The 25,480-nt window shown below is 37.3% G+C and overlaps 1 protein-coding gene across 6 annotated transcripts; it reads left to right on the top strand.

Moving 5' to 3' along the window:
- The first annotated feature begins 178 nt into the window (after positions 1-178).
- ARSK (arylsulfatase family member K) lies at positions 179-24,416 on the top strand. Of its 6 annotated transcripts, none has more exons than XR_010886835.1 (9): positions 179-319; positions 4,289-4,418; positions 6,499-6,658; positions 10,394-10,676; positions 14,576-14,747; positions 16,048-16,272; positions 19,273-19,497; positions 19,584-20,894; positions 23,685-24,416. XR_010886835.1 is itself a non-coding variant. In XM_067315387.1 (9 exons), the coding sequence occupies exons 1-8, from the start codon at positions 194-196 to the stop codon at positions 20,867-20,869; spliced, it is 1,329 nt and encodes a 442-aa protein (XP_067171488.1). In that variant the 5' UTR covers positions 179-193; the 3' UTR covers positions 20,870-20,894; positions 23,685-24,416. The 6 variants fall into 6 exon arrangements, 5 of the variants coding, with proteins under 5 accessions (XP_067171488.1, XP_067171485.1, XP_067171486.1 ...); XM_067315387.1 differs by having other exon boundaries at positions 20,862-20,894; XM_067315384.1 differs by lacking the exon at positions 23,685-24,416 and having other exon boundaries at positions 10,394-10,470; positions 10,624-10,676; positions 19,584-23,591.
- The last annotated feature ends 1,064 nt before the right edge of the window (positions 24,417-25,480 follow it).

The raw sequence follows: 25,480 nt of genomic DNA, 5'->3' as shown, positions 1-25,480 counted from the left end.
CTGTAGTCCCGCGCCCCCCGCCGCGGGCGCCGCCTTCCCGAAGCACGCCGGGAGCTGTAGTCTGGTGGGGGCGAGGGGCGCCGCGGCCAGGCTCTTAGGCGGCTGCGGGACTGTCCTGCGCCCGGGCCGGGCCCTGCGAGGGAGCGCTGCCCGCAGGCCCCTGCTTCCTCCCCGCCCTGCCGCGAGCGGGGCGATGCGCGGCGCCGGGCCGGCGGCGCCGGGCGGCCTGGCGCTGCTCCTGCTCCTGCTGGCCGCGGGGCGGCTGGCGGCCGCGGGGCAGCCCCGGCCCAGCGTGGTGCTGGTGGCCTGCGACTCCTTCGTGAGTAGCCGGGGCGCAGCGGCGGCCGGGGCCCGGGGCCGGGCTGAGGCGGCGGGTGGCCGCGGCGGGGCGCCCCCGCCTCGCGGCCTTGCGGCAGCACCGGCCGTTTCCCGTCCTCCGGCGGGGCGGCTCAGCCCGCCGTGGCGCTCGGGGAGAGGAAGGGCCCCCGCCCAGCCGAGGCAGCGGCTCCCTTGGCCGCCTCCCCCCAAAACTCACCTCTCTCCGGACCGCGCTGCGCACGGAAAATTGCCGTCTTGGTCAGATGCGCTAAAGTAATCGCAAACTTCTGCTTAATCGGTTTCCGCAGTCGCTGCGGTAAAGCTCCTCTCTGTAGCTTGGGTGCAGCTGGAAACGTCGGCAGGAGTGTGCGATAGGGCGGCAATTAATGAACAGACCTGACACGTAAAATTAATGCTTTCTGGGGGTGTGAAAAACAAGAGGAAAGGAAGGGCAGAGATTCTTGTTATTTTTGCCGTTGGAATTCTAAGACCTTTAGGTTTCCACAGCGGTGGGAGGGAGGTTTTTTACAATCACAAATAAAATGACTGAGTTAAACTTTTGGGCATCATCTGCTGAAGTTTTGGGCATTGTGTGTGGTCATCATAGTCAGACTTTTAATGGGTATAACTACTATTACTATAAATTTGTCAGATGGCTTTCTACAACTAAAATTGTACAGGAACCAGTAGGGATGTTTTTATAAATTCTAGTGGCTTTATTACACTCATAAATTTGTTTTAATCCCACAGAGAGGTAAAAAAAAAAAAAGGAACATCTTTTTCATTCACAAATACATATACTAAATATATTTCTTATGGTTAAAGACAGCACGGCTGGTGATATTTTTGTATTCAAAACTATCGGTCATTTTATATAAAGAAAGTGTATAAACTCAGGGTGTACTTCTACATTTTTCATGGAATTTTTGGTAGTACATTTTATAATTTTTGTTCTTAATTTTGACTAAATCTGAAAAGAGTAAACAAGATTTTTTTTTTGCCCTTTTATCACTACACAGAAGAGATCTATCCATCCAGAATGCTGCCAGTGTTTTTATCAAGGTTTTACTTTGAGAAAAGCCTTGCTTTTGGGGTCTCATCTGATTCTCACCTTTCTGTTAAATATAAGATCCTTGTTTTCACTTCCAAAGTCTTTTACCTCCTATTGCTTCTCATTCACTGTTGAGAAATCATCACTTAGCTCCCAGTCAGCTCAGGATATATCCTTGATTACACACTTCAGAGCACTTTCTTGCCTTTTTGCATGTTGTTTCTCATTCTTGGGAACTATTCTTCCCAAGTATTTGGGAAACACATGTATTATCCTTCTTCAAACCCCTTCTTAAAATACCTGTTTGCCATCATATCAAAGATAAAGCAATAGCTTTCATATTATATCTCCTTATTTCCTTTCATTCCTCTTCACTGTATTCTTTGATTATTATTTTACTGTGAGAGCATAAGCTTTCTTCACATTCCAAAGTAATGTGTGATCTCTTTTTAGATGTTAATTTTTCTTCAAATTTTCAGCTTTTACTAAAATAATTATTTACCAACAATTGCCAAATTCATAATAGTTTCGATTTGGGGAATTTATCAATGGCCAGTTTGTTTCAAGAGGCAGACAAATCTAAGTGAGGCTCCAGAATGTCTTATAAACAGGAAGACTCTCATGACTGTCTTCCAGGCGTTGGTGGTACCCTTGCAAGAATGACTTGATGCAACCAGTTTGTATGTTTACTGCTGCAAATATTCCAGTGTCAATTGTATGTTCACTGCTGTAAATATTCCAGTGTCAAAAAAAAAAAAAAAAAGTTTGTCTGTGATGTTCTGTACAAGAACAATTAAGAACAAGGTGCCATTTCTGAAAGCTATCTACTTCACAATAGATATGAATAGATTGCCTAGTGCACAGGAAGAGGAAAAAGTTGAAAAATCACTGTGTTGCAGAAGTTTTTGATGAGATGGATGGTGAAGGCAAAAATAGGTTAAACATTCTGATCACATCTCCAGTAAAGAACAGGCAGAGTTGCGTGAAGTTGAAACTAGCTGATAGTTTTTCTGGATGAGAAACTTAAGTCCTGCAGGCTGTCAAAAGGTATGGGACTTCATCTGAAAATGTGCCTGCATTATTTGTGACTAATGCTATGTACAAAAGACTGAGACCTCTGTTTGTCGGGATTGTTCTAAAGTCTGTGCGTTCCACGTACCTTGTACACATGTTCAACCTAGAGCCTCAGAAAGCCTTTGAGGAGCTGGAGCATTTTGTTCCAGCCTTTCTCTCAAATGTTTTTAACTCTGAGAATCAGAAGATAGAAGGCCTCAAAAGTTCAAGGTACCTCTTTTAGTGATACTTGACTGTGTTTGGCTTCCAAAGCAGTGCCTGCTTGCTAGAACGGCCAGTTTTTAGCTGTTAAGTGTCACACCAAGCACTGTGCTTCTTACACAGGTTGTTGGTGGAACCTACTAGCTGTAGGTAGTTCAACTCCGAAATTGCTACTTGAGATTGACTGAGTGATGATGGGCAGCTGTCTGCGTGCTTGTGCTTGCAGTACAGCTCAAGTTCATGGATGAAACATGCTTGCCTATGTTACCTAGAATAATTCTATTAGCTCAGGTACTTCAAACCTGCAAGTCCTACACAGTTCTTAGAGAACGGTTTTCTGGAAATAGCTTTAGTGCTTTCATCTTCTTGGCCTCTGACAAAAAACTTACCTCTTTCACTAAAGAGACGTGTCACCTGTCTGTCCACTATCAAAGAATTAACTGCTGAATTCAGCTGTTCAGACAAATCCTCTTTTTCGGAGAACCGTATGACCGTCTTGCTGATAGGATGAAAAATTGGTCCTGTACTTTCTAGAGAGCACTTTCAGCCCAAAGAAAGTTCCTTTTACACTCCATGATAATACAGATTACACATCATGTTCCATGATATTACTGATACTAGATATTACAGATTATATGTTGCTTTATTTCCAGTTTCTCCTACAAAGTGCTTGTTCTGAGATGCCATTTGTTGTAGTGTGCAAAATTAGGTGATCAGCCTTGTATTGTATTCTGATCTGCAGTGAGAGATTGCTGTATATTTGTCCATTGCAACATGATGCTTGGATGTTACCATCAGCTCTACCAATGCCAAATGAAGTGATTTTTCTCTACTGTGTTATGTTCTCCTATAGGATATTCTGTCAGAAAATGAATTGAGAGCATTGTTTTCCTCTACTTACAGTCTCTGCTTTGAACTGTAAAGAATACAGAAGATGACAGTGTGAGGGATGACCGAGTGGCTAGTGAGAAAACTAAGTGGTCACATTATAACATTAAAATATCAAAAATTTAATTTAACAAAATATTTTAAAAAGTCATTGATTTAAAATCATAGCTAAAGAAATGGATAAAATGAAGGGTCAGTAAGTATCACAAGGGAGCCATTGTAGACTGTATGTCAGTGGGAGAATAGCCTCCCTTCAGCTTGCTAATCCCTTTTCCCGGACGTAGTTTGGAATAAGTTCACAGAGGCGTGGTGTGGAATAGAAGGAGAGGGATGAGGAACACAGCTCTGGTGACACACACAAACAGGCATACATACCAGTGCACAAGTCTGCATCAGGATGCTGTATGACTCCTTTTAATTTTTTACCATGTCTATCACTATTTAATGCATTATGATAGGATGCTGAAGGAGAAACAATTCCTGCAAAAATTGGAGCTTAGAATGCATATAGCAGTACAAAGGAAATAATTTTATTATGAAAAAGTACAGTTATCTTTTATAGTTACATTTTTTGGTGAGTAATTCATTTCATACTGAACTAATGAAAGCCTTCTCAATGCTTTCTTTTCCATACTTGAGTGGAATTGCCAGCATTTCAGTAATACAACTGCAGGGTAATGAATGTGAGAATTACTGTAGGCAATAATTTGGGGTAATGCTATTTACATAGTCTTTTTTTTTTCTGTTTGATTGCAGGATGGACGCTTGACATTTTATCCGGGAAATCAGACTGTGGCCTTGCCTTTCATAAATTTTATGAAGAGATATGGCACCGTCTTTCTCAATGCCTATACTAATTCTCCAATTTGTTGTCCTTCCCGTGCAGGTAGGACCAAACAAAGTATCATATAAAAGAAAATGATAAATTCTTGGGCTTGTCAACCTAAATGTATGCTAATGATGGACATACATCAGTTTTGGGTCTTTTTGTTTTGTTTTTTAGTAAGACCCAAATTTTTCAGTGTATTTCTGAATTTATACAGTCTTCTGATATTTGGGCCCTTTCTATTTTCTGCTTCTCATTCTTCTTCCTTTCAACCTTCTATTTTTCTTTTTCCAACAACTTCTGAGCTCCCAAATTGCTTTGCAAACTTCTCTGAAGCTTCAGTATTTTTAAAAAATCTTCAGGATTTGTATTGAAATTTTCAGTTTGCCTGCTGCAGTGCTGAAGCTGCATTCAGAACTACTTTCCCTTCCCAGTACAAAGGTAATAAATTTCTTTCCTGCTTTCAGGAAAAAGTATTAAATAATAACAGCTGAATAAATGAGTAGCTTTAAGCAGTACCTTCAAGTGACATTTATTCCATACACTCTGTTGAATACATAATGTAACTTTCAATAGCTTTAACTGAATACTTCAGTATTTTTCTTTACTTGCTGCAATCAGAGTTAGTGTCCTATGTGCAATTCCACAATTGCAGAATTTGCTGGAAATTTAGTAGGAAGCTATGTTCTTGAATCAAAAGTTACATCTTAAAATGTTTCTAGCCTTTTCAGTTGTTGCAAAGATCCCCCAGAAGTGAAGAAAATGAAATTTCATCTGTAGTTGAAGAGGAGATCCCCCCTTTTCTCATGTGTGCACTGGAAGAAGCAACCTGTCCTGACTGCAGCAGAAACATGCTGTCAAATCTAGTGTTGTATTCCAGTTATGCATAACCTAGTACCCCTTTTTGTTTCTCAGGGTCACATTTTAAGCAATTGAGATTATGTGAATGTGCTGGTGGTCCATGTGGTGTTTTCTCATTAATGATTTTTGAGCCTTTAGCCAGTCTCGACTGCTGAGAACAATAATCTCCTGTTAGGTTATTTAACTTCAAAAATTTTTGTGAAAATAGCAGCTGGCGCTCCCAGTGAGGAAGAAAATTCAACAAATCATCAGTTCTGTTTAGTATTTCAGATGGTCCTTCAGCATGACTGTGACCCCCGGTCAGTCATCACAAGTATGGCTCTGAACCAGTGGGGCATCTCTTGTTTACCCAGTAGCTTGGAGACCTGCAAGGAACTGAGGGTCTGTCTATCATGGAGGGGTAAGAGATGATAGTAGAAGAGGAGGTGGTTAAGGAGGACTTGGGACTGATCTGAGGCCTTGTTGTGGACAGTACGCGAGGAGAGTAAGAGTGTTGCCATAGTATGGGATTACACTCTTAGTGCTTACAGGACATTTCCATTGCTCATAGAATAGCCTAGTTTCATTTTTGGATTCCCTTTGACTCTAAATTATCACTGGGAAGAGTAAACCATTCTTGACCAGCTGCAAAGAAACAGTTAGGGGATTTCAGTAAAATAACTTCTCTTATAGTTCCTTTGCAAATCTTATTTCGGTTTCATTTCTTGTTGGCCTCTCCCTTAGTAATTTCCTTTGCTTTAACACTTGGCAGTGAAGTAGATTACATAAAAATAGTAAAACTGAGAGCATATAATATTTAAATAAATAATATACTCTAATTCTTTCCACAAACTTAAATTTCCGCATACTTAAATTTAAATTCACAAAAAAATCTAACTAAAGTGAGGGGAGATGATGCTCTGAAGCAAATGTAAATACATGACTGTTTCATCAGGATGTGTACAACTGGCATTTTTTTTCTGCAATCAATAAGCATCCTCATCTAGAGAAAAAGCTTGATTTAATGACTGTACAGCAGCCAGAAAGATGGGATCTTGTTCCATGATTGAGGCTTCTGGGGATTAGTTGGTAAATGTTATTTGTTACTCTTATTGATGATGAAAATAAGATTCAGGAGATTAGAATTTTATATTCTGTGTTCTGTTGGCTCACAGTGTAAACTTTTTACCTTTAAAATAACAAGAAGGTTGCCATTATCAAGTATATTCATCTTATTTCATCTTATTTTTAGATGGAAAGTACCAGTTATGCTACAAAAAAAAATCTTTTCTTTTTCCAGCTATGTGGAGTGGTCTTTTCACTCATTTAACTGAATCTTGGAATAACTTCAAAGGCCTAGATCTAGATTATGTAACGTGGATGGATCTCATGCAGAAGCATGGCTACCACACACAGAAGTATGGGAAATTAGACTATACTTCTGGACATCATTCAGTGAGGTAAGCAGGTACATTGTCCTCTTATGGTATGGACAGGAATGAATAAATCATGCAATAGTTTGGCAAGTGGCTTCTGTCTCTGACTGAAATGGTAGTAGCTTTTATTTAAGAGGAATTGTGTTAGGAACCTAGCAAGGCTCTGTCCTGCAACTTTATGCAGAAGCAGGCATATCTCATGCAGATGCACTTTGTCTTTTACCTTTGTCTGGAAGATGAAGATCAAAAATGTGGTTTTGCCCAACATGAAAGAAGGTTATATTTTATCATTGGTATTGCTCACAAAGGAAACACAGAAGCTGTTTTTGCCTTTCCTTGAGACTTCTTGGCTTCATTATATTAGTAGTGTAGGAAAAGCAGAACAGAAAAAAATACGTAAAAATATTTGAGTGTTAAATCTACAATCACAAAACATTGGAGATTGTTTTTTTTAAACAAGGCTATATATTTTTATAGACTCACACTGAACATCTAATACTGTAAAGTTTTTTGTTTGTTTGTTTTAGCATAAGACTAGAATGAAAACAATTTATGAAAAATATCTAAACCTTTAGGGACCAACTGCATTATGTTCAAAAAGTAATAAGCGGAATGTGTCTGGATAGTTGGGACAAAATATAGTGTCTTCCTTCTGTGTAGTTGTTTTTTGAGTCCCACAAAGCAATAGATCTGGATGTCAACATCCTCTAGCAATGTACAGGAAAGTTCATATCTATAGTAGAAGTTCTTACAAATTTCATGCAGGCCTAGGTAAGTATTGTGACATCTTTCAAATTCCAGTTATATAATAAAACTAATGGGCTTTTGATACTTTCAAGAGTCAACTTTTTCTGTTAAATGAAAGCTGCAGTTATGATGTAACCATATAATCACATAATGTGATCACATAGTTGTTAGTCTCATGAGGCTGAATTTGTAGATGCTTCAAAGGTAACAGAAAGAGACTGTGAAGTATAGGTCCTTATCCTATAGTAGCCCCTAATGCAAATTTCTGGGTTTTTTTTAACTTGCCTTTCAGTGAGAGTTTGAGATCTGTACTTAATAAGATCAAGCCCTTATTGTTACTTGAATAAATGTGGGTGGAGGTTGAGAATAAACTAAAACAAATACATGGTTAGTCAGCCCTTCTATGCCTACACAAGAGGAATATGAAAATGGGGGTTTACACATTTTTCTTTCATTTAAAAAATAAAAACCTCAAATAAAATTCCTCAGTCAGAGAAAATGTACATCTCATTTCTAGCATGGCATCTGTGCAGACATTAAAAATCCTAAGTAGCTAATTAAGTAATCTATAAATAGTGTGGAAGAGTTATAATGAAGGTTTCTGTTCATTGTTGAAATAATGAGAAGTGTCCTGTTGTTTTAGTTTCTTCTTAAAAAGGAGACTAGCAAAGGGAGATAGAACAGTTCAGCTAACGTGAGATGGATGCTAGATTGAGTGGAGACCAGCTTGTTCCAAAAAAAGTGATTTGACAGCACACAGTGGGCAGTATCATCTCTTTAGAAACTTAAGTGTATTTTGCTTAAACAACAAAAACCACCGCTCCCCCACCCCACATACTTATCTAATAAAAAAAGAATTGTTAACTTTCCTGCTGCAATATTAAGTTATGAAGTTGTTCAGTTGTATGACATAAATGGATTTTGCTTTTTCCTAAGCTCTTGCAAATAGTGCATTGCAAAGACAAATAAATCCTCTCTTTAGATATGGAAGTTTACATATCTTAAAAATAGAAATACATAATGAAATGTACTAAGTATCCACTTGAATGTGACTTATTTGTAAGATGATTAATCATAGCTGCATGATTAATCAGATTTGAGGAAAATGGCTGCTAGGAAATACTTACAAAGAAATACATATCAATGAATATACGTATATGCATACAAAGAAAGGTCTAGATCTTCAGCCTCCTGACTGTTGAATATGTGAAGCCTCTGCTGCCTATCTGTCAAAAAAACTCCATTTGTCCTTTTGAATGTTAGTGGCTGTCTTCATGTAAGAATTAAAATAGATGTAGGTGTTGACTATCATATAATTATTTTCACTTAGATTAATAATAATAGTAATTCATTAAGCTTTATCTTCATTGTTTAAACGTTGTTATTTTCCCATCCTTTATCTCTTACTGGCTTTATCCATTCTATGCTTGTTATCTTCAGGGTACTGTCTGCTAGCAAAGGAGATATAATCCCCCTTCATTAGAGTTGGGATTCGGTTTTGAAGATTTTAAATAATTACCTGTCGAGTCCTTGCTCTTTCTGTATAAATTCAAAGGTTGAATTTAATATTGCCCCATTTTTTCACCCCCTCCACCAAGCCTTTTGAAGACACATATTAGAGCCTATCTTTTTCTCCTCTGCCTGAGGATAACTTTTCCTCTTAGATGTGTCAAGACATTGTCTTTGTTGCTCCAGAATGGGGGAATTGTCTGAGAGTTTTTTTTGGTTTGCATTTTTCTTTTTTTAGCTTTGTCCTAACCTCAGTCTGAGTGGATAATCAGACTGATCTGTGGCCTAAATGTATTTTTCTGTATAAATCAACATTCAGATGCAATTTAACATATACACACACAAACCTTTACCATCATCTAATTTTTATATTTATCAAATATATATTTATCAAATATATATATATTTTTTTTCTGTAGGTGGTCTAGCTAATTAAATTTATTCTGAGTAATTTGGTTAAGCCTGTTTATCTTGAAAGCATGTGTAAATCTAAACGAGGCATTCAAACAATAAAATATTTTTTGTTGTTACAGATAATCTTAGTAGTTTTTCTGGAAATTAAAAATATACTGGTAAAATTCCTGTGAGGATGAAAGCAGTTTGATGTTTTTTAATATTGATAATGACATGTTTTAATGAAAGTACCTGATCAACTCTTGAGCAATTTCATATTTTCTTTTATTGTTTCTATAGTGATATTAAAATTGCCATGAACAAAGTGAGGATTAGTAGAGATTTTAAATGGAATGTTTCTTTCCAACCTTTGTTTATGACAGTTTTGGTGTCATTCACTCTGGCAGAGAAATAAAGACATATGCAGCTCAGATTTCTGAGTGTTTCAGAGAGGCAACAGTTGTAATGATAATAGAAAATCTATTCCAAACATATTTTATTATTAAAATGGTGTCTTTTTTTCCCCCTTCCTTTCTTCCTAAAGCCTTTTTTCCTCTGTTATTCCCTATTCTTGACAGTATTTATTGACTACATCAAAAGGAATTGTACAGAACAAATCACTCTTACAGATTTTTGTCCTAAGTAATAGTGTTTAAAAAAGCTATAAAAGTACAATCCAAAAAACAAATGTTGCTTCTAACGGCAGCTACTCCAGGCAAGTTACTTCCCAAAGGACTTTTTCAAATAACAAAAATCCAAGGCCCCGTTTACCAGATAAATGGCATATGAATCAATGGCAAAATATGAAGCACGGTCAACAAGCTGCAGGTGCTATTTCTGAATGTTACCTTGCAGAGGTGGGAAGATGAACCACTCTGACATGAAGTTATCATTAAAAAGAAAGAAGATTCAGAAGCAGAAAAATATGACTAAAGCTATAAATATACAATAATTATTGGTTAACGTAGTAACAATTTCCTTTATATAGAAGTTACAAATAGAATGCAGCTACAAATGTAGGACAAGTTCACCTGGAATTCTTAACTCTTTTTACTTGGAGGAAAAGAGAACACTTTTCACTGAATGTGTATCTTGCATATTTGTTTTTAGTAACCGTGTGGAAGCCTGGACCAGGGATGTTGACTTCCTGCTCCGACAAGAAGGGAGACCCACGGTCAAGCTTACTGGTAATAAGACGCATATGAGAGTGATGGAAGCAGATTGGCAGAACACTGATAAAGCAGTAAATTGGATAAGGGAAGAAGCCATTAACTTTACTCAACCATTTGTTCTTTACTTGGGATTAAATTTACCACATCCATATCCATCACCCTCTACAGGAGAAAATTTTGGATCCTCTACCTTTTTAACATCTCCCTATTGGCTTGAAAAGGTATGTGAAGATGGAATTTAAGTATAAATTCATTTGTAACTGTATTATGAAAGGTATTTTATTCCTCGCAGGATAACAGTTTTTCAGGTCAGACCTAATTTTCATATTTAAGTTCACTGTAAGAAATATTTGGATGAGATATTAGATTTCCAGTTTAAGACAGAACAAATAGAAGTGAAGAATTTCTGCTGGTTATGGGAAAGGAAAAGGTCTGTTGGCAGTAGTCACTGATTCAGTAAAGAAATTTTTGGTTCAGTGGCTAGAAATATATATTAAACTATGAAATAGTTGCTATACTCAAATAATGGTCTCAAGTTCATTGTTTATAACATATTCCATATGCTGCTTGTTATAAATGATGTTATATGAAATCAGACTGCCTGATTTTTTTATAATGAGAGATTGACTTTGCTTAGACTATTAAGCTAGAACTTGAAGCAGTAATGCACAGTTTAAGTCTGTCTTTTCTGTTAACTGCTCTTCTTATTAGTCTGCTCTTTAATTTTTTTAGAATGCAGAAAAGTCCCATTATTTCCATATGTGCAAAGTCAACAGATACCATTCCATCCCAAAGGAGAAGTAAACATTTTTAATCTGTCTCTTGTGTGGTCGCCAGGTGCCCTCATCTGTCACAAAACTATAAATAGATTACTACAGCTTTCACTATATAAAAGGCATTAAGATTTTCTGTAGCTGAAGAACTGAAAATTAGGTTTGAAAAGACTTTACACTTACTTCAAAAAAGCATATGCAGTTTATATAACTTTTTTTGACTTTTCTACTTGGGGAACTGCAAAATCTATTTATCTAAGTGCAACAAAACTACAGAGATTTAGAAAAAAAGGATATACAAGTTCAGGTTGAAAGAAGTGGGTTCTTTTATTCTAGCAATGGTCAGAAGTTTGCAGGGGGAGAGAGAGCAGGAAAGAATCATCTCTTTTGCAAAAAGCAAGATCCAGGTTGGATATTAAGGAAACCTTCCTAGGTGCTAACTGCTAGGACAGAGAGAGGTTTTTCAGAAAGTGGTAGTACCTTATTTCAGTGGGTTTTAGAACAGATTAGCTATAACCTCTCTGACAAGTGTTTGTTAAACGTAATCCAGGTCAGGTACTTGAACTTCCTCATTTCTTGATGTCCTTTCCACCACTATGTATACATATTTAGTTACATGAACCACATATTATCATTTACTGACCATTTGCTGATTCTACTGGAATGTATCTGTTTTGGAAGAAGCAATCTTTGAAAATAACAAAGATCAATCTCATGGAGAAATTTGAGTGCAAGGATGAAGAACTGGAATTAAATTATATGTTTACTGGGGACCTAATAAAGAGTGGAGTATCAACATGGTATGTTTATGAAACCCTGTGTTGCTAAGCAGATGGTCTGCTGCGTTTTGCACCAGCTGGCACCTTTTTGTGGCATGTGGCTTTCTTCCTAGATATGAGTTACAACAAGCGAGCATAGAGATTTCAGGAATCCTTAAAACTAGATCCTAGTCCGATAGAAAAGGGTTCAGTCTTCTGACCAGTCATGGATGGAGGTGAACACTTCTTGCTGCCATTACAACTTGAGCAGCTAATAAATACCATTTGAGGAATCTAAAATGCAACTTAATGTGTCTAAGGACCTTCAATGATGGGAGGATGCCTGAAGCAGTTGTCTGCTACCGTTTAATCTTGCTTGATTTCTTCTTGTAGCCAATTTCCTGTAGACTCTAAGGAAACTTTGGATTTGGTATGTCTGGTTTGAGTATTACAAAGTTGGGTTTTATCACTGTGTTGTGGGCACTTCAACTCTTGCTGTCTTGCCAGCTGTTTTGATGACTTCATGTGCCTGTTGGGTAACTCAAGAGAAGAGATTGACTGTTGTAGGAGGTAGGGCTTTGTAGGTATTGGAATATATGGCCCAGTGCAGTCAAAGGTATCATATGCTGCAAGGATGTACACACTATGCATGTGACTGTCCAGACAGCTCTTAATTATCCATACCAGAGACACAGAGATTGGACCTGCCTTTGGGCAAATCCTAGTTCAGTTCAGCAAGGGCTGGTACTTCAAGTGCTACACCAGTAAATGAGGATGTAATGCTTTTAGGGTCCACTTGGATCTGATTATTTTTGTGCTGCACAGAGTCATGTGGACATTAAGTGCCCTAGTTATTTTATTAGGGAGAAGTGCTGCGAATGTGCAAGGGCCAACCTAAGCGTGGAGCTATGCCTGCGGCCCTGGGTGTGCGCTGCCCAGACACCTGAGCTGCTGGATGTGAAATCAGCCTTGGTGCAGGAGTGCAAGTGCTGAGTCACAGCTGAGGTTTCCTGCAGGACTCGGGACCAAACTGATGGTGTGAAGTGGGAATCTTTATCTGAGCTCTAAGCATATTATTCTGTATCTTCTGCTACATGGGGTATGCTAGCATCACGTTTCTCAGGGATAAAGGAGAATTGAGTATATATCTCTGAATAGGAAGTAGTGCTGTCTTTACCATGTCTGGGTTAAAACCTGTCATGTATGGATCTGGAACTGTGGCATGTGATAGGTAGGAAAGTTAGAAGGAAGACTTTGGTCACCAGCTACAGGACCAGCTGGAGCCTGGAGAGCTCTTTCTGCTTCCGAATTCTCACTTCTTAAAGCACAGCTTTCCCACGGGCATGAAGCAAATCAAGTGGGAGCTCCATGCAATCCCTTCCTCTTTTGTATTAGATTTACACGTTCAGTCAGCATACCTCTCACTGCAACATGAGTAATTTTAGCAACTAATATCATTAGAGCCTGTGAAATATCCTTCCTGTAATATTTTCATTAAAACACATAAAAAATTGTTAGTGTAGCTTTTTTGGATTATATTGCACACTGCTGTAAATACTCTTTTGTACATGTCTTGACACTTTTGAGTTTCTCAGTACTTTAAAGGGCAAATATCTACTGTCTCTGATTTGCTTATTTATCAGAGCTTGCTTCTGCATCACCATAATCTTGGCTTCAGCTCTGATTATTAGAGAAGATTTTTTAGAGATAAATGAGAGCAACAGGTGTGCTTTTATTATTTAATAAAGTTATTTTTTCCATATTAAGATTATATGCTTTTCTGTTTTCTAGTGATCTGTACTTTAAACTGCAGGTTAGAAGCAATTAGCTCTGTTAAATGTAGCACTTAAGAGAATGCTTTCAAGTGTGACTGCCTAGGCAAAATACATGCATTATAGTTTGAAACACTAAAGCTGGTACTTAAGCACACAAACTGTGTAAATGCCAGTTTGAATATACAAATCTAGCATTACATGTAATTGATTGGCTCCTATTTTTTAGTTTCAAACTGATTTTACACCTCTCCTTTATAACTAAATAGCTTGACATCTTTAGAAACAAATAGAAATGTATTGGAAAATTGGACTACCCTAGTGAATTCTTTTTATCAAGATACCAAGACTTGTCACCCACTCTTCTGGAGACCTTCCCAGTAAATTTCCGTGTTGCTCTATAGGCTCATATAACACCGAGTCTTTTTGATACATATGGTTCATAGTTATCCTTTTATGAGGCACTATGCCAATACTTCTGTAATTACTCTGGAGTACAGTTCTAGAAAATTGTTCTGCAGTATCTCTCTCTCTTAAAAAAGACATCAGCTGGCAAAGCACATACTTCTGGCTCCTAGCCTTAGTTTCTAGCTGATTTTTACAGCCCTCTTGTCTAACTAAATGACTCGATACCTGTGAAAACAGAGGGAAAGTATGGAGGAGGTAGCAGTACCATGCAACAGATAAGCAGCTGGTGTTTCCTGGACCAGAACTTGAGTACTGTTAATTTATACTTTAAAGATTTTAATTAAATGTGTTTGTAAAAAGAAATGTTTAATTCACTTCCTAAAGTAATTTAATTTTCACTTATTTTTAGGTAACATATGAAGCTATTAAAATTCCCAAGTGGTCTTCTCTTTCAGAGATGCATCCAGTAGACTACTATTCATCTTACACCAAGAATTGCACAGGAGAGTTTACAAAGCAAGAAGTGAGGAATATTAGAGCATTTTATTATGCTATGTGTGCAGAGGCAGATGCCATGCTTGGTAGGTAGTTTCATAATACAGTGGGTTTTTTGTTTTGTTTTAAGAAAATGCTGATACGGCGGGTCTTTTGAAAATAACAATTCAGATCTGGGAGTAAGTCACTCTAGATATTGCTTAATCAATCTATATGATAAATAACTGGATAGCTTTTAAGGCTATGTGAATTCAGGGCAGGCTGAAAAGTACTAACAAGAAAAAAAAATGGAAAGAAACATAAATTTGGGGGCCCAAGCAGTTTCCTTGGAGACAGATGTCATATGCAGAGATTGATCATGGAATGGATGACTACTACTCACGGATTAAACAATAAAGCGTGCTTTGGAAGCCTTCCATATGAGGGTATACCAGCATATTAGTGCAAATTAAAAAGAAAAAAAAATTAATTAAGCATTCAGAATTCTTCCTGGTTTGTTGTAAGATCTACATACATAAAAATTATAATGCAAGTTGGTCTTAATTCATAGTATTTTATTTCTTAGTTTGAGAAGCGACAGTAAAAGAACAAGAATTTATTTGCATTCTAATATGAAATTCATGAATAAATAAGCTAATCTTTTAGCAATGTTAGAATGATTAACTAATTTTTTTAAAAGACGCACAGGATTAATCTTTTGCATTTATGAAAGAAAAGAGATCTACAGGGGCCTGACAGTCTTGAGGGAATGAAGATGTTGCAGAGTAACCCTGTACTAGGATTTAATTCAGCAATGTATTTTAAGTTGGCAACTAGTCTCTTTAAACAAGAATCATCTCAGTGAATTAACATTAAAGATGTGTAAGTGTTTTGCTTAATTACTGATTTCATTGATCCTGGCCCTGTCTACCTTGCACAAGCGTAAGGGCTCCTGTGGGGAATTAGGCACAGGAAATAGAGACATCCCACTGATTAGGTACAAGGACCATCAGGAGTGTGTCACACTAAATCTAGTATCCTGACTTCTGCTGCCCTGTTTTACTTCATTTGCTTTAGCTATCTCTTATTAGTTACGATGGAAATTATCCAAAGGTTCTGGTAGCAAAAACGCATCTCATCCTCTAGTACATCCTCGCCCTTTGAAACTTTTACAGCTGTTGTTCCAACTCCCTCCACGGTTCACTGGGAGGCAGAGCCCTGCAACCTCATTTACTACTATATGTTGTTCTGGACTGGAGTCTTTGGGCTCTGCCTTCTATGGCAGAGAGAGGAGTTTCAAGGCCCTTGAACAAGATACTCCAGAGTTTGCAGGCTCCTCTGCAGGTATACAGAAGTTTAAAGGAATATTTTTGAACATATTTTTTCAATATCTTTTTCTTGTTGTAGGTGAGATTATTTCAGCTCTGAGAGATACCGGGCTTCTTAAAAGAACAATCATCATATTCACTGCAGATCATGGAGAACTTGCTATGGAACACCGGCAGTTCTATAAAATGAGCATGTATGAAGGAAGTTCCCATGTTCCTCTTTTAGTTATGGGGCCAGGCATCAAACAGCAGCAGCAAATATCAAATTTAGTATCTCTTGTGGATATTTATCCTACTATGCTTGGTGAGTCACGTCATTTCAAATGGAATTAATTTTTTTTCAGTTACTAATTATTATTATGCATCTGTATTACAGTCAGAATTAGGTCTCCACTTTCTGAAGCAAGTTAGAAGTACTAACACTATTGGAAATAACACTTTATCTGAGGAACGTGCATTCAGATTAATATAAAATGCAAAAAGTGGATATAAGAATTAAATAAAGGAGCTGAAGATGTTCCTTATCACTGTTACTGTCATCAACACAATTACAGAGACTGACTAGATATAGAATTATTTGTTAAAAATCTTTCTTGTATTTATAAGATAAAAAACAATCAGACATATTTTAAAAATCAGTAATCCTTACTAGCCTATATACCTAACAATTTACTATAGAAAATACATTGAAAGTGCATCCAGAGATGGGATTAAAGCTCCAAAGATGTTAACTTTATTAGCTTATCAAAGGAATTTCCTTTTTAAAGGGTCATGTGGAAGAAACATAAAGACCTTCCTATAGGAAATGTACAATTGACCTGGGCAAGCATAGTAAGATATAAGAATGGATGCATATCTGTTATGGGACAGAGAATCAAATAAAAATGACTGACATCAAATTACATATAGACAGATGGAAATTACTTTTTAAGAGTGAATTTTTGAACGTCTCATAAATCATGTAAGACTGATCCAGTTGGAAGTAAATATTAGGTGAAATTGCCATTTTAGGCTTTATTTGGGATCTTTTAGGCTACTGATCAGAAAAAAACTTTCTTTTTAAAGCAGTCTTCAAAGCTCTTTATTTAAGAAGTGTCAGGTACGCACTGCAATTGCCTGAGGGAATCTGGTGCAGTAGGTTAAAATGTACTTCTGTAAGTAAAAGCCAGTGAAGAATCCTTTTGCATCCTCTTTTAAGTTGTTTCCTATAGGTAAATAAATTTATCTGCCTGCCTCTCCTCAAAGTTTTCAAACCAGTTGCCCAGTTGAAAATAACATACACCTGAGTGGCTTTCTTTTTCTGTTCCAAATTCTGAGATGGAACCTGTATATAAAGGAATGTGCCCCAGATATGGTCCTTATATAAGCTGTTGGTATCACACTTAAAGAGTTAAAATCACTTTCTTCTTATTTGTGCCTTTTTGCCAAATACCATATTTGATGAAGTGATTTGCCGTCCTTCCTTTTTGTTTATTTCTCTTTTTTGTTCTCCCAGAACTCTAAATTCTTTCCTTCTGTTCTATCTTCCTGTAATCTGAATGTCAAAAAAAGGCACATAAAGCAAGGTAAACAAGAAAACATGAAGAACCATCTTTGTCAAACATTAACCCTTCAAGCAGTATGATAATGCTTACTAGTGAGGAAACAGACTGCAAGTTTTTCTTTATGATAAATGTAATCCCTTGCTTTGCATTGTCTCAAGGCAACATTCTCTCCTAAGATGCTGTCCAAGGGCTTTGCTGAACACTCCCTCCCTTACTGATCTTGAGGTTAGCTGCACCCCATACAAAGTCTAGTACAGATGTTCGTGATCCCAGCAGAATCTGTGTGATATAGATAATTCATCCGGGAGTGCTTCAGCTCTTCCATTTTTTAGCAGGTCATAGCATAACCTTTCCTCCAGATAGCCCTGGCTTTGTTGGTCTTTATGGAAGTACATTTGGAGCTCCACTGGAAAAGCTGGAGCTATTGAAGATACCAGCCTGGAAAATTATTCGCATTTGGAAAATGCGGTGACTGCAATTGATACCATTACTGGTGTAGGATTCCAGAAGAGGAAGACATATATCCCTTTTGCATTTGTTCAAAATTAGTATCTATTTGTTCAAGCTTTTAGCCAACGCACTGGAAGCTGCTGGGTTTATATGTTACAGGTCCTCCTACTGCTAACTCAAGTGCAGCCTTAAAGTCTTTTTATTTACTAGAGCAAGAGCTACAGATTAATGACAGCTGTATATACTGTAGAAACAAAACAGAGGAGAAGGAGGAAGATATGTGCTGCTAAAGGGAAAAAGTCAGCTATGGGCAATCTATATGCACTGGATATCATTGTAAGAAATAAGTAACCACTCTTCATAGAACAGGAGATAAAATACTCCCACAGTCCTCTGTGAAGTGGAAAATTTTGAATGACTAAATGCTATGTTCAGAAAGGTGATTCAAAATAGCAGTACTTTCATACTCCATTTTTAGGAAGCACCAAAGTGTATGTAACATGGGTGGGATTCTCAACTATGCTTTCCAGAATATCTCTGAGGGATCTTTGCAAACCTCTGATATTGACCTGATCTTTGGGAGCTAGAGACACTTGCCCTCTAAGTTGATACAGGGGGCCTATCCATGTTAGAGCATCTTCCAAAGGCCATCTAGTAGGCTGTAGTGTCATCCAGAGTGTTTTCCATATATGCACTGTATTGGTATCACCTATGATATCATCTTTATCTCCAGCCCTACCAGAGAAGCAAGTGGCCCTGTTCCTCATGTTTCCCTACCTGAAAGATGGTGATAACTATAATGACCACTTTTTGTAAAGTCTTTTGTTATTCACTGATGAAGAATGCTCAACAGGAGCTTAGCACACTTACTATCAAAGTAACAGTTATGCCAGGTAGATTCCATATCCATGTTGGATATGGAGCTTTTAGGGTCCTTTATGTCAATCTATTTATCCTACCTGAGGAAGTCAGAGCAGAAAGGAAGGGTATCAACCCATGAATAAAAAGATAAAGAAGTACCATCCATCACTGGTGGTTTTAACATCAGTTTTAACAAACATCTGTAAGGATTGACATAGTTGATACTGTCTTTGGTCAAAATGGTGGGCAGGTGACCTCTTAAATTTCATTAAGGACTTTTTATTATTATTTACAGATCTTTGGGTTCCTGTATTACAGAGGGAGAACAATTAGAAAAGCGTGTTTTATTTCTGCAGCAGAATTGCTGTTCAAACACCTGTAATCTTACATTAGTCTCTTTTAATCAAAGTAAATGTACTAGCATTTTGACTATGTTTATCTTTGCTTAGATATAGCAAGAATTCCTGCCCCGCAGAACCTCAGTGGATATTCTCTTATGCCACTGTTACTTGAAATGGCAGAAGATGAAGTGTCGTCTAGAAGGCCTCGGCCCCTATGGGTATTAAGCGAGTTCCACGGCTGCAACGTGAATTCTTCCACATACATGCTCCGAACTGACAAATGGAAGTATATCACATACTCGGATGGCCATTCAGTACTTCCACAACTTTTTGGTGTGTTATAACTCGTTACATACTAATTGACTGATTGATTTGCCTAAACATAAATTGGCTCTTAACTGACTTTTTGTTTGTTCCAGACCTTTCTGCTGATCCAGATGAGCTAAAAAACGTTGCCATGAAATTCCCAGTAGTTGCACATTCCTTGGACAAAATACTTCACTCTATAGTAAACTATCCAAAGGTTTCTTCTTCTGTTCAGGAGTATAATAAGAGACAATTTATCAGCTGGAAACAAAGTCTGGGTCAGAATTACTCAAATGTTATTGCCAACCTCAGGTGGCATCAAGACTGGTTAAAGGAACCTAAAAAATATGAGGATGCAATTGACAAGTGGCTCAGTCAAAGGCAACACTAATAAATAAATAGGCTATTGTCTCTATGCAAAACAACCCAGATTTAATATAATGGAAGATATGAAAACATTATGTATTTGCAATAGTAATGCTGTATTTCAAGTATTAAAATTACAGTGTTATATAAGCCATTTAAGGAAAAATGCTCCCCAAATTATATCTTTGTGTTAGAAAGCCAAAAGCATTCTATATAACTAGCCAGCTCACCAAATCTAGATTGTACCAGATGTTGTTATTCTGTAACATTTAAGTATATACAGGAAAGATGGTGGATAAGTATTAATTACATGTATGGAGTATTACAGCTTATTGCAAAAATGCACAAAGTATTATGCATTAAAACCCAGTAGGAATTTGCATTTCTAAAGACAGGCTAAAGGAAGGATTACAAAATTTAGTGTAGCGGGATAAGTATTATAATGAAATGTGCAGGAGCTAACTTTGGATCAAGACAGATTTTAAGTCCATAATGAGTACACATTCCTCCACCTTAGAGAGGCTGTAGAAGTTAAAATTTAATCAAAAAGATAACAGCTAGTATTGGTCTGAACATAAATCCAGTTTAGTCAAGCATTTATCATGTCAGCATTCCCTTTTCATACATCAGTGATTTTCTATCCTTTCAAGATGTGCCTTCCAATCTCTGGCTTTTGGATCTGGTACTTACAACTCCTTGCTGTTCAGAATTTCCTAATATGCATTGTTGACTATTCAGTGAACATGTTTAAAAGTGAAGAGGAAATTGGTGTTACACACTACTGGAAATTTAAAAAAATAATAATCTAACTAAACTTGCGACTAGAACTGTTCTCTGAGTAGTGCTAGTGTGTTTTGCATAGCATAAGACAAAAACGGATTGAATAAATCCCCATTCTGCTGTTTAGATTCTGCAAGTAAATGTTATGAATAAGTGCAGAAATGGAACCTGAAATATGTAGAGGGGATACAATTGAAGCTTGAAGAAAAAATCATCATAAAAAATACTGTTTTTCATTTTTTCAGGTATGTGACAAAAACAAAGCAGTTTTTGAAAAGGTAAGATTTAGCTAATAACTCTAACTTTTGTTTAATGAATACATACTTGTAGCAGCACTTGCATTTGCTTATTCTTGAATACAGCTGTTGCTGCTATAGTAACAACTCAGAATGACTTTACACTTCATACCTAAATGCTATCTGGAATCCATAATGAAATACTCAGCAGTAACAGTAAGCTAGTAAAAATAAATATGAAAAATGCATGTATTTTGTAATGGCTAAGCACTGTACATGCATTTTGTAAACTACTTGCTACACCATAATTAGGTACATATTTATGCATATTTTAGCTATGTTATATTTTTGCAGTCATAGAACATGAAAGCTAATCTTGCACTACTAACAGCTGTGTTAGCATTTTCTCCTTTTTTTGAGCAAAGAACAAATTAGTAGTGCAAATAAACCTTTAGGCCCTGTAGTACATCATTATAATTCTTGCTAAAAATGAGTTCAGATGGAGTCATTTCAGCATAAACCACATTTTAGCAATGTAATGTAAACTAGCTGTGTAAACTGAAAAAAGAAATATACCCATATGAATGCTCAGGCAGGAAGAAAAGGAATAAATTAAGTGATCACTCTCTGAAGTTCTGGACAGAATGCAGTATATTGTTCAAAATACAGCAAAATAAAATTATTGTAAGCCTTTAGTGTGCATGCACCTTTTTTTAATGACTGAATGTTTAAAGAAATTGCCAGGAAAAATTGTACTGTCAGTTCTGTGGCCATGGCGTTATCTTTCTCTAAAGACCTGAGCCTTTAAAATGCACTTTTCAATAAACATTAAACTCACAAAACAGCAGTTTGTGATACTCTGAAGTGGCTGCAGAAATAAAAAAAAAAAAAGCAAAAAAAAAGCGCACCTTCCTACCTCAATTCCTTGCGACAACTTCCTGTGTCACAGGCTGCCCCATAAACTCAAGTTAATAGTGGTAGGTTTCCAGGTAATTAAGAAAATGCCAGTAATGTGCTGGCTAGGACAGCAAAACTAGAATTTAAGGAGGTCAGCTCCTTAAGTGAGGTGGTTCGGAGGAATGTGAGCTAACTAGCAGAAGACTCTGATCGGATCCTAAGTCAGTATATATTTAGTCTAGTACTTCTCTTGTAACTGGTGTTCTTAAAATGTTTAAAACCAAAACATTGATCTGTTTGTTAAAAACAAAACTTCGTCTACCATAAATTGAGTATGTATTATTTCTTTGTACATGAATCTTTGTTCTGAAGGATTGAAAAAAGAGAAGGCAAAGGCACCTTAATATAATACTGCATCAGTTTGCAACAGATAAGCAGCCTACCTCTATTGGTACAGAACTAAACTAGTTTAAGTTCAAAACAGATATATTTAACAATGTGGCAAGGGCAGGTGAGGTACCAGTGTACTGAAGGATAGAAATGGGAATTATTTTTGTAAATACAAGGTCCTAGAGGACACTGCAGTGATAAGAAACTGCCAATGTGAACATGCAAACCAATCACATCAAAATAATCATCAGCCTTCTTTGTCAGGATAACCAATCAGTAGAAAAGAAGCAATAGATATATCTAGACTTTGAATGCAGCTTTAGACAAACGCTTACCTGATCTTATTTTAAACAAGCTGCAGAAACAGAGTCTAGATAAAAGTATTATAAGGTAGGTGCACAACTGGCTACAAGCAAATTCAGTAGCAGATATTCAAAAAGTGGGAAGGTGACTCAAATAGGCCCTGCCGAAATTTGATCTAGCACTGTTCAATGTTTTTTATGAGCAGTTTGAATGCAGGAATATACATCATGCTTATTAAATATGTGAAATGCACCCTGGGAGAGCTATAAGCAGTTCCGAAAATATGCTAAAACTCAAAATAGTCTTAATTAGCTGGCAAGATGATCTGAAATCAATGAGATAAAATTCAAGTGTATTTGTTAAGGATCACAATAAAAAGGAAGGGGAAAACATAAAATGGTGAACAACTGTCTAAGCTGCAGTGTTGCAGAAAAAAAAGAGTCTGGAGATTTTAGTGAGCCAGAAGCTGAGCATGAATCAATAGTATGATGTGGTGACAAAAGAAACAAGTGTCATTCTAGGATGATCTGCAGGAGTGTTATATGTAAGACACAAGAGGTAATTATTTCATTCTACTTAACACTAGTGAATCCTTCGGGTATTATCTCCAGTTCTTGACTTTGTATTTTAAGATGGATGTAAACAGCCAAGAAGAAAATAATAAAAATAAGGGACTTGTGAATCATACTAGGTTTGTTTCACCCATCAGACAGAGAAACCTTGATAAATCCTCAAATGTGAATAAGGCTTATATAAGAAGATGGCAAATCCCTGTCACCGAGAGTGGAAAAAGAAACGTCTTCATTTTTTCAGGCAGGGCTGTTTTGCTGAACTATCTGGAATTTTTTTTAACTATAAGGATAGTTAAACATTAAAACAGACTACCTAGGGTAGCTATGGAAACTCTATCCCTGGAATTTATTCAAAATAATTTGAAAAAATACTTGTAAAGAATAGCCAAGGTATGTGCGATTCTGCACTAGATCAGTGAGCTGGACCAAATGCCTCCCTGATGTCTTTTACAGCCCTTCTTTTCTGAATCCTGGGTGGTGATAAGGCTTAACCATTATTTCTTTCACTGAACAAAGTTCAATTCTACTTACAAAGCACACTTTAAGTGTAACCTACCATTAAAACCCTTTCAGAGCACCAGTGAGAGTAGATGTGAATTATTATAATGAGGTTCTGTAAAAATATCTGTAACACAAGCCTACTGTTTTGAAAATGATGTCTCTTTTCCAGGTAAAGCCTGGTTAAGCCTAACTGTCTAGGAGGAAGCTTGTACAGTTTGAGATGCTACAGATACCTATTGGATAGACTCCGATAAACTTGACAAGTAACTAAGGCACAACATGAGCGCATAATAAGAAACAGTATTAATACATGACACCCATAGAAAAGAGTGAAGCAGTGAGAGAAGATAACTTTTTGAGGATTATTGGACAGGTTGGTGAGAGCCAGACATAGAACATGGATATTACGAGCCTGAGTCCTAATGCTGTTTTATCACTGAGAATACACAAGAAAAAGCCCTGCTGAAGACCTGGTGAAATCCTGCACAACTGAGAGCCCTTCCCTGAACTGACATTCCTCTTTCCCCATGTTAGTAACATTAATGAAAGCCTAAATGTATACAAGAACTAAAAAACCCTACTTGACACCTTGCTGTTAAAGCGGACATTTCTATTAAAAATGCTAACAGCTGCAGCCACTGAAATCTATGCAAATGGTCATACTATCACTAGTAGTATCTGTACAGTAACCACAACCAGAATCTTTAGGGGAGAAACAGGCTCATGCAATCACAGCATAAACAGATTTCAGCTGACATTCAAAATTGCAACTGCTCAAGGCCAGCGCAGTGTGAATCAGACTGTGAACCCATCACAGCAACTAGAGCCAGAAACCCAGCTCTATCTTCCCACTCGGCGAGGTCTCAGGGAAGGTCTCAGTGAGAGCTTCCAAGGTCTGACTGTGGACTCTAACCAGACTTCTGTCTCTAGATACAAAACTCTTGCTGTTATCTGCTCAGAATTTTTCTAAGTAATTTTCATATGTATGAACTGTCATCAACATATCAATAGTATTGATATGCATATGCTACCAGCTATAAACATTACGCATGTTTATACATGTTGAGCTCTACAGAAACTGAACCCTTGTATCGCAAAGAAAAATCTAAGTTTAGCTTTTAAATTAATTTGTAATGTCAACATGACAAAAAATATTCAGCTGAAGTGGGTATAATTGAAATCTTGAACAAGTGGAAGAATGGAGCTAAATGAGAAGGAAATAGTCTCAGTATAGTATTCTTTCATTGCTCCTTGTTACAACAGGGCAGACAGGAGTAAATATAAAAATATTTTAAAGACTTATGCTGTAAGACAGGGTATGTTCTGTACAAGTACATACATGTCATTGCGGTGTACCCCTCCAGCGCCCCACTCAGTCTGCACAGATAATTAACTATTGCAAGAATTTCAACCAGCCTGCCTGAAACAAAATGATCACATCCATACTTTGCAGTGGTTTTAAATTAAAAAAAAAAAAAAAGTCATTCCTTGAGATCCTGATCAATTTTATTTACAAATGAGGTATCACAAAAATTCACAGAGTACGACCAAAACATTCAGAGGGCTTTGTAAAGATTACAAATAGCAGGGCTTTGAAAGAGAACCACATTCGGGCAGTTTGCATAGCAACAGCCATCCTGCTGACTCTGCCCTCTTCTCTGAAGGCATTTGACATGAGTACACACCAAACAAGTAAAAAATAATAATAATAACCCTCTTAAAACAGTCCATGCTAAGGGAATATGGGCACAGCTACACTACAGATAAAATGCTTTGTAACGCACGATCATATCCTGACCCCTTTCATTTCCCTCCTGCCTGGAGAATTCCCTGCTGCGGTTCCCATATTCACACCTCCCGCGTGCAACACAGTACCCAGGCCGTCAGCAAAATACCGGGCCGGGGCCGGGGCTGCCCTGCCAGCAGAGCGCCCCGCGAAGCCTGTCTGGGCCTCTGCCACATGCG

Source organism: Apteryx mantelli, chromosome Z (genome assembly GCF_036417845.1).
Source record: "Apteryx mantelli isolate bAptMan1 chromosome Z, bAptMan1.hap1, whole genome shotgun sequence".
Lineage (NCBI taxonomy): Eukaryota > Metazoa > Chordata > Aves > Apterygiformes > Apterygidae > Apteryx > Apteryx mantelli.
Note: the sequence above shows the minus strand (reverse complement) of the source record. Positions and strands in the feature narration are given on the sequence as shown.

What these genes read in the sequence shown, in the direction of transcription:
- ARSK (XM_067315383.1), top strand. Translation starts at nt 194, where the DNA reads ATGCGCGGCGCCGGGCCGGCGGCGCCGGGCGGCCTGGCGCTGCTCCTG. An exon ending in TGGTGGCCTGCGACTCCTTC is followed by an intron (nt 320 to 4,288) that starts GTGAGTAGCCGG and finishes GTTTGATTGCAG; the next exon opens with GATGGACGCTTGACATTTTA. An exon ending in AGTACTTCCACAACTTTTTG is followed by an intron (nt 19,498 to 19,583) that starts GTGTGTTATAAC and finishes TGTTTGTTCCAG; the next exon opens with ACCTTTCTGCTGATCCAGAT.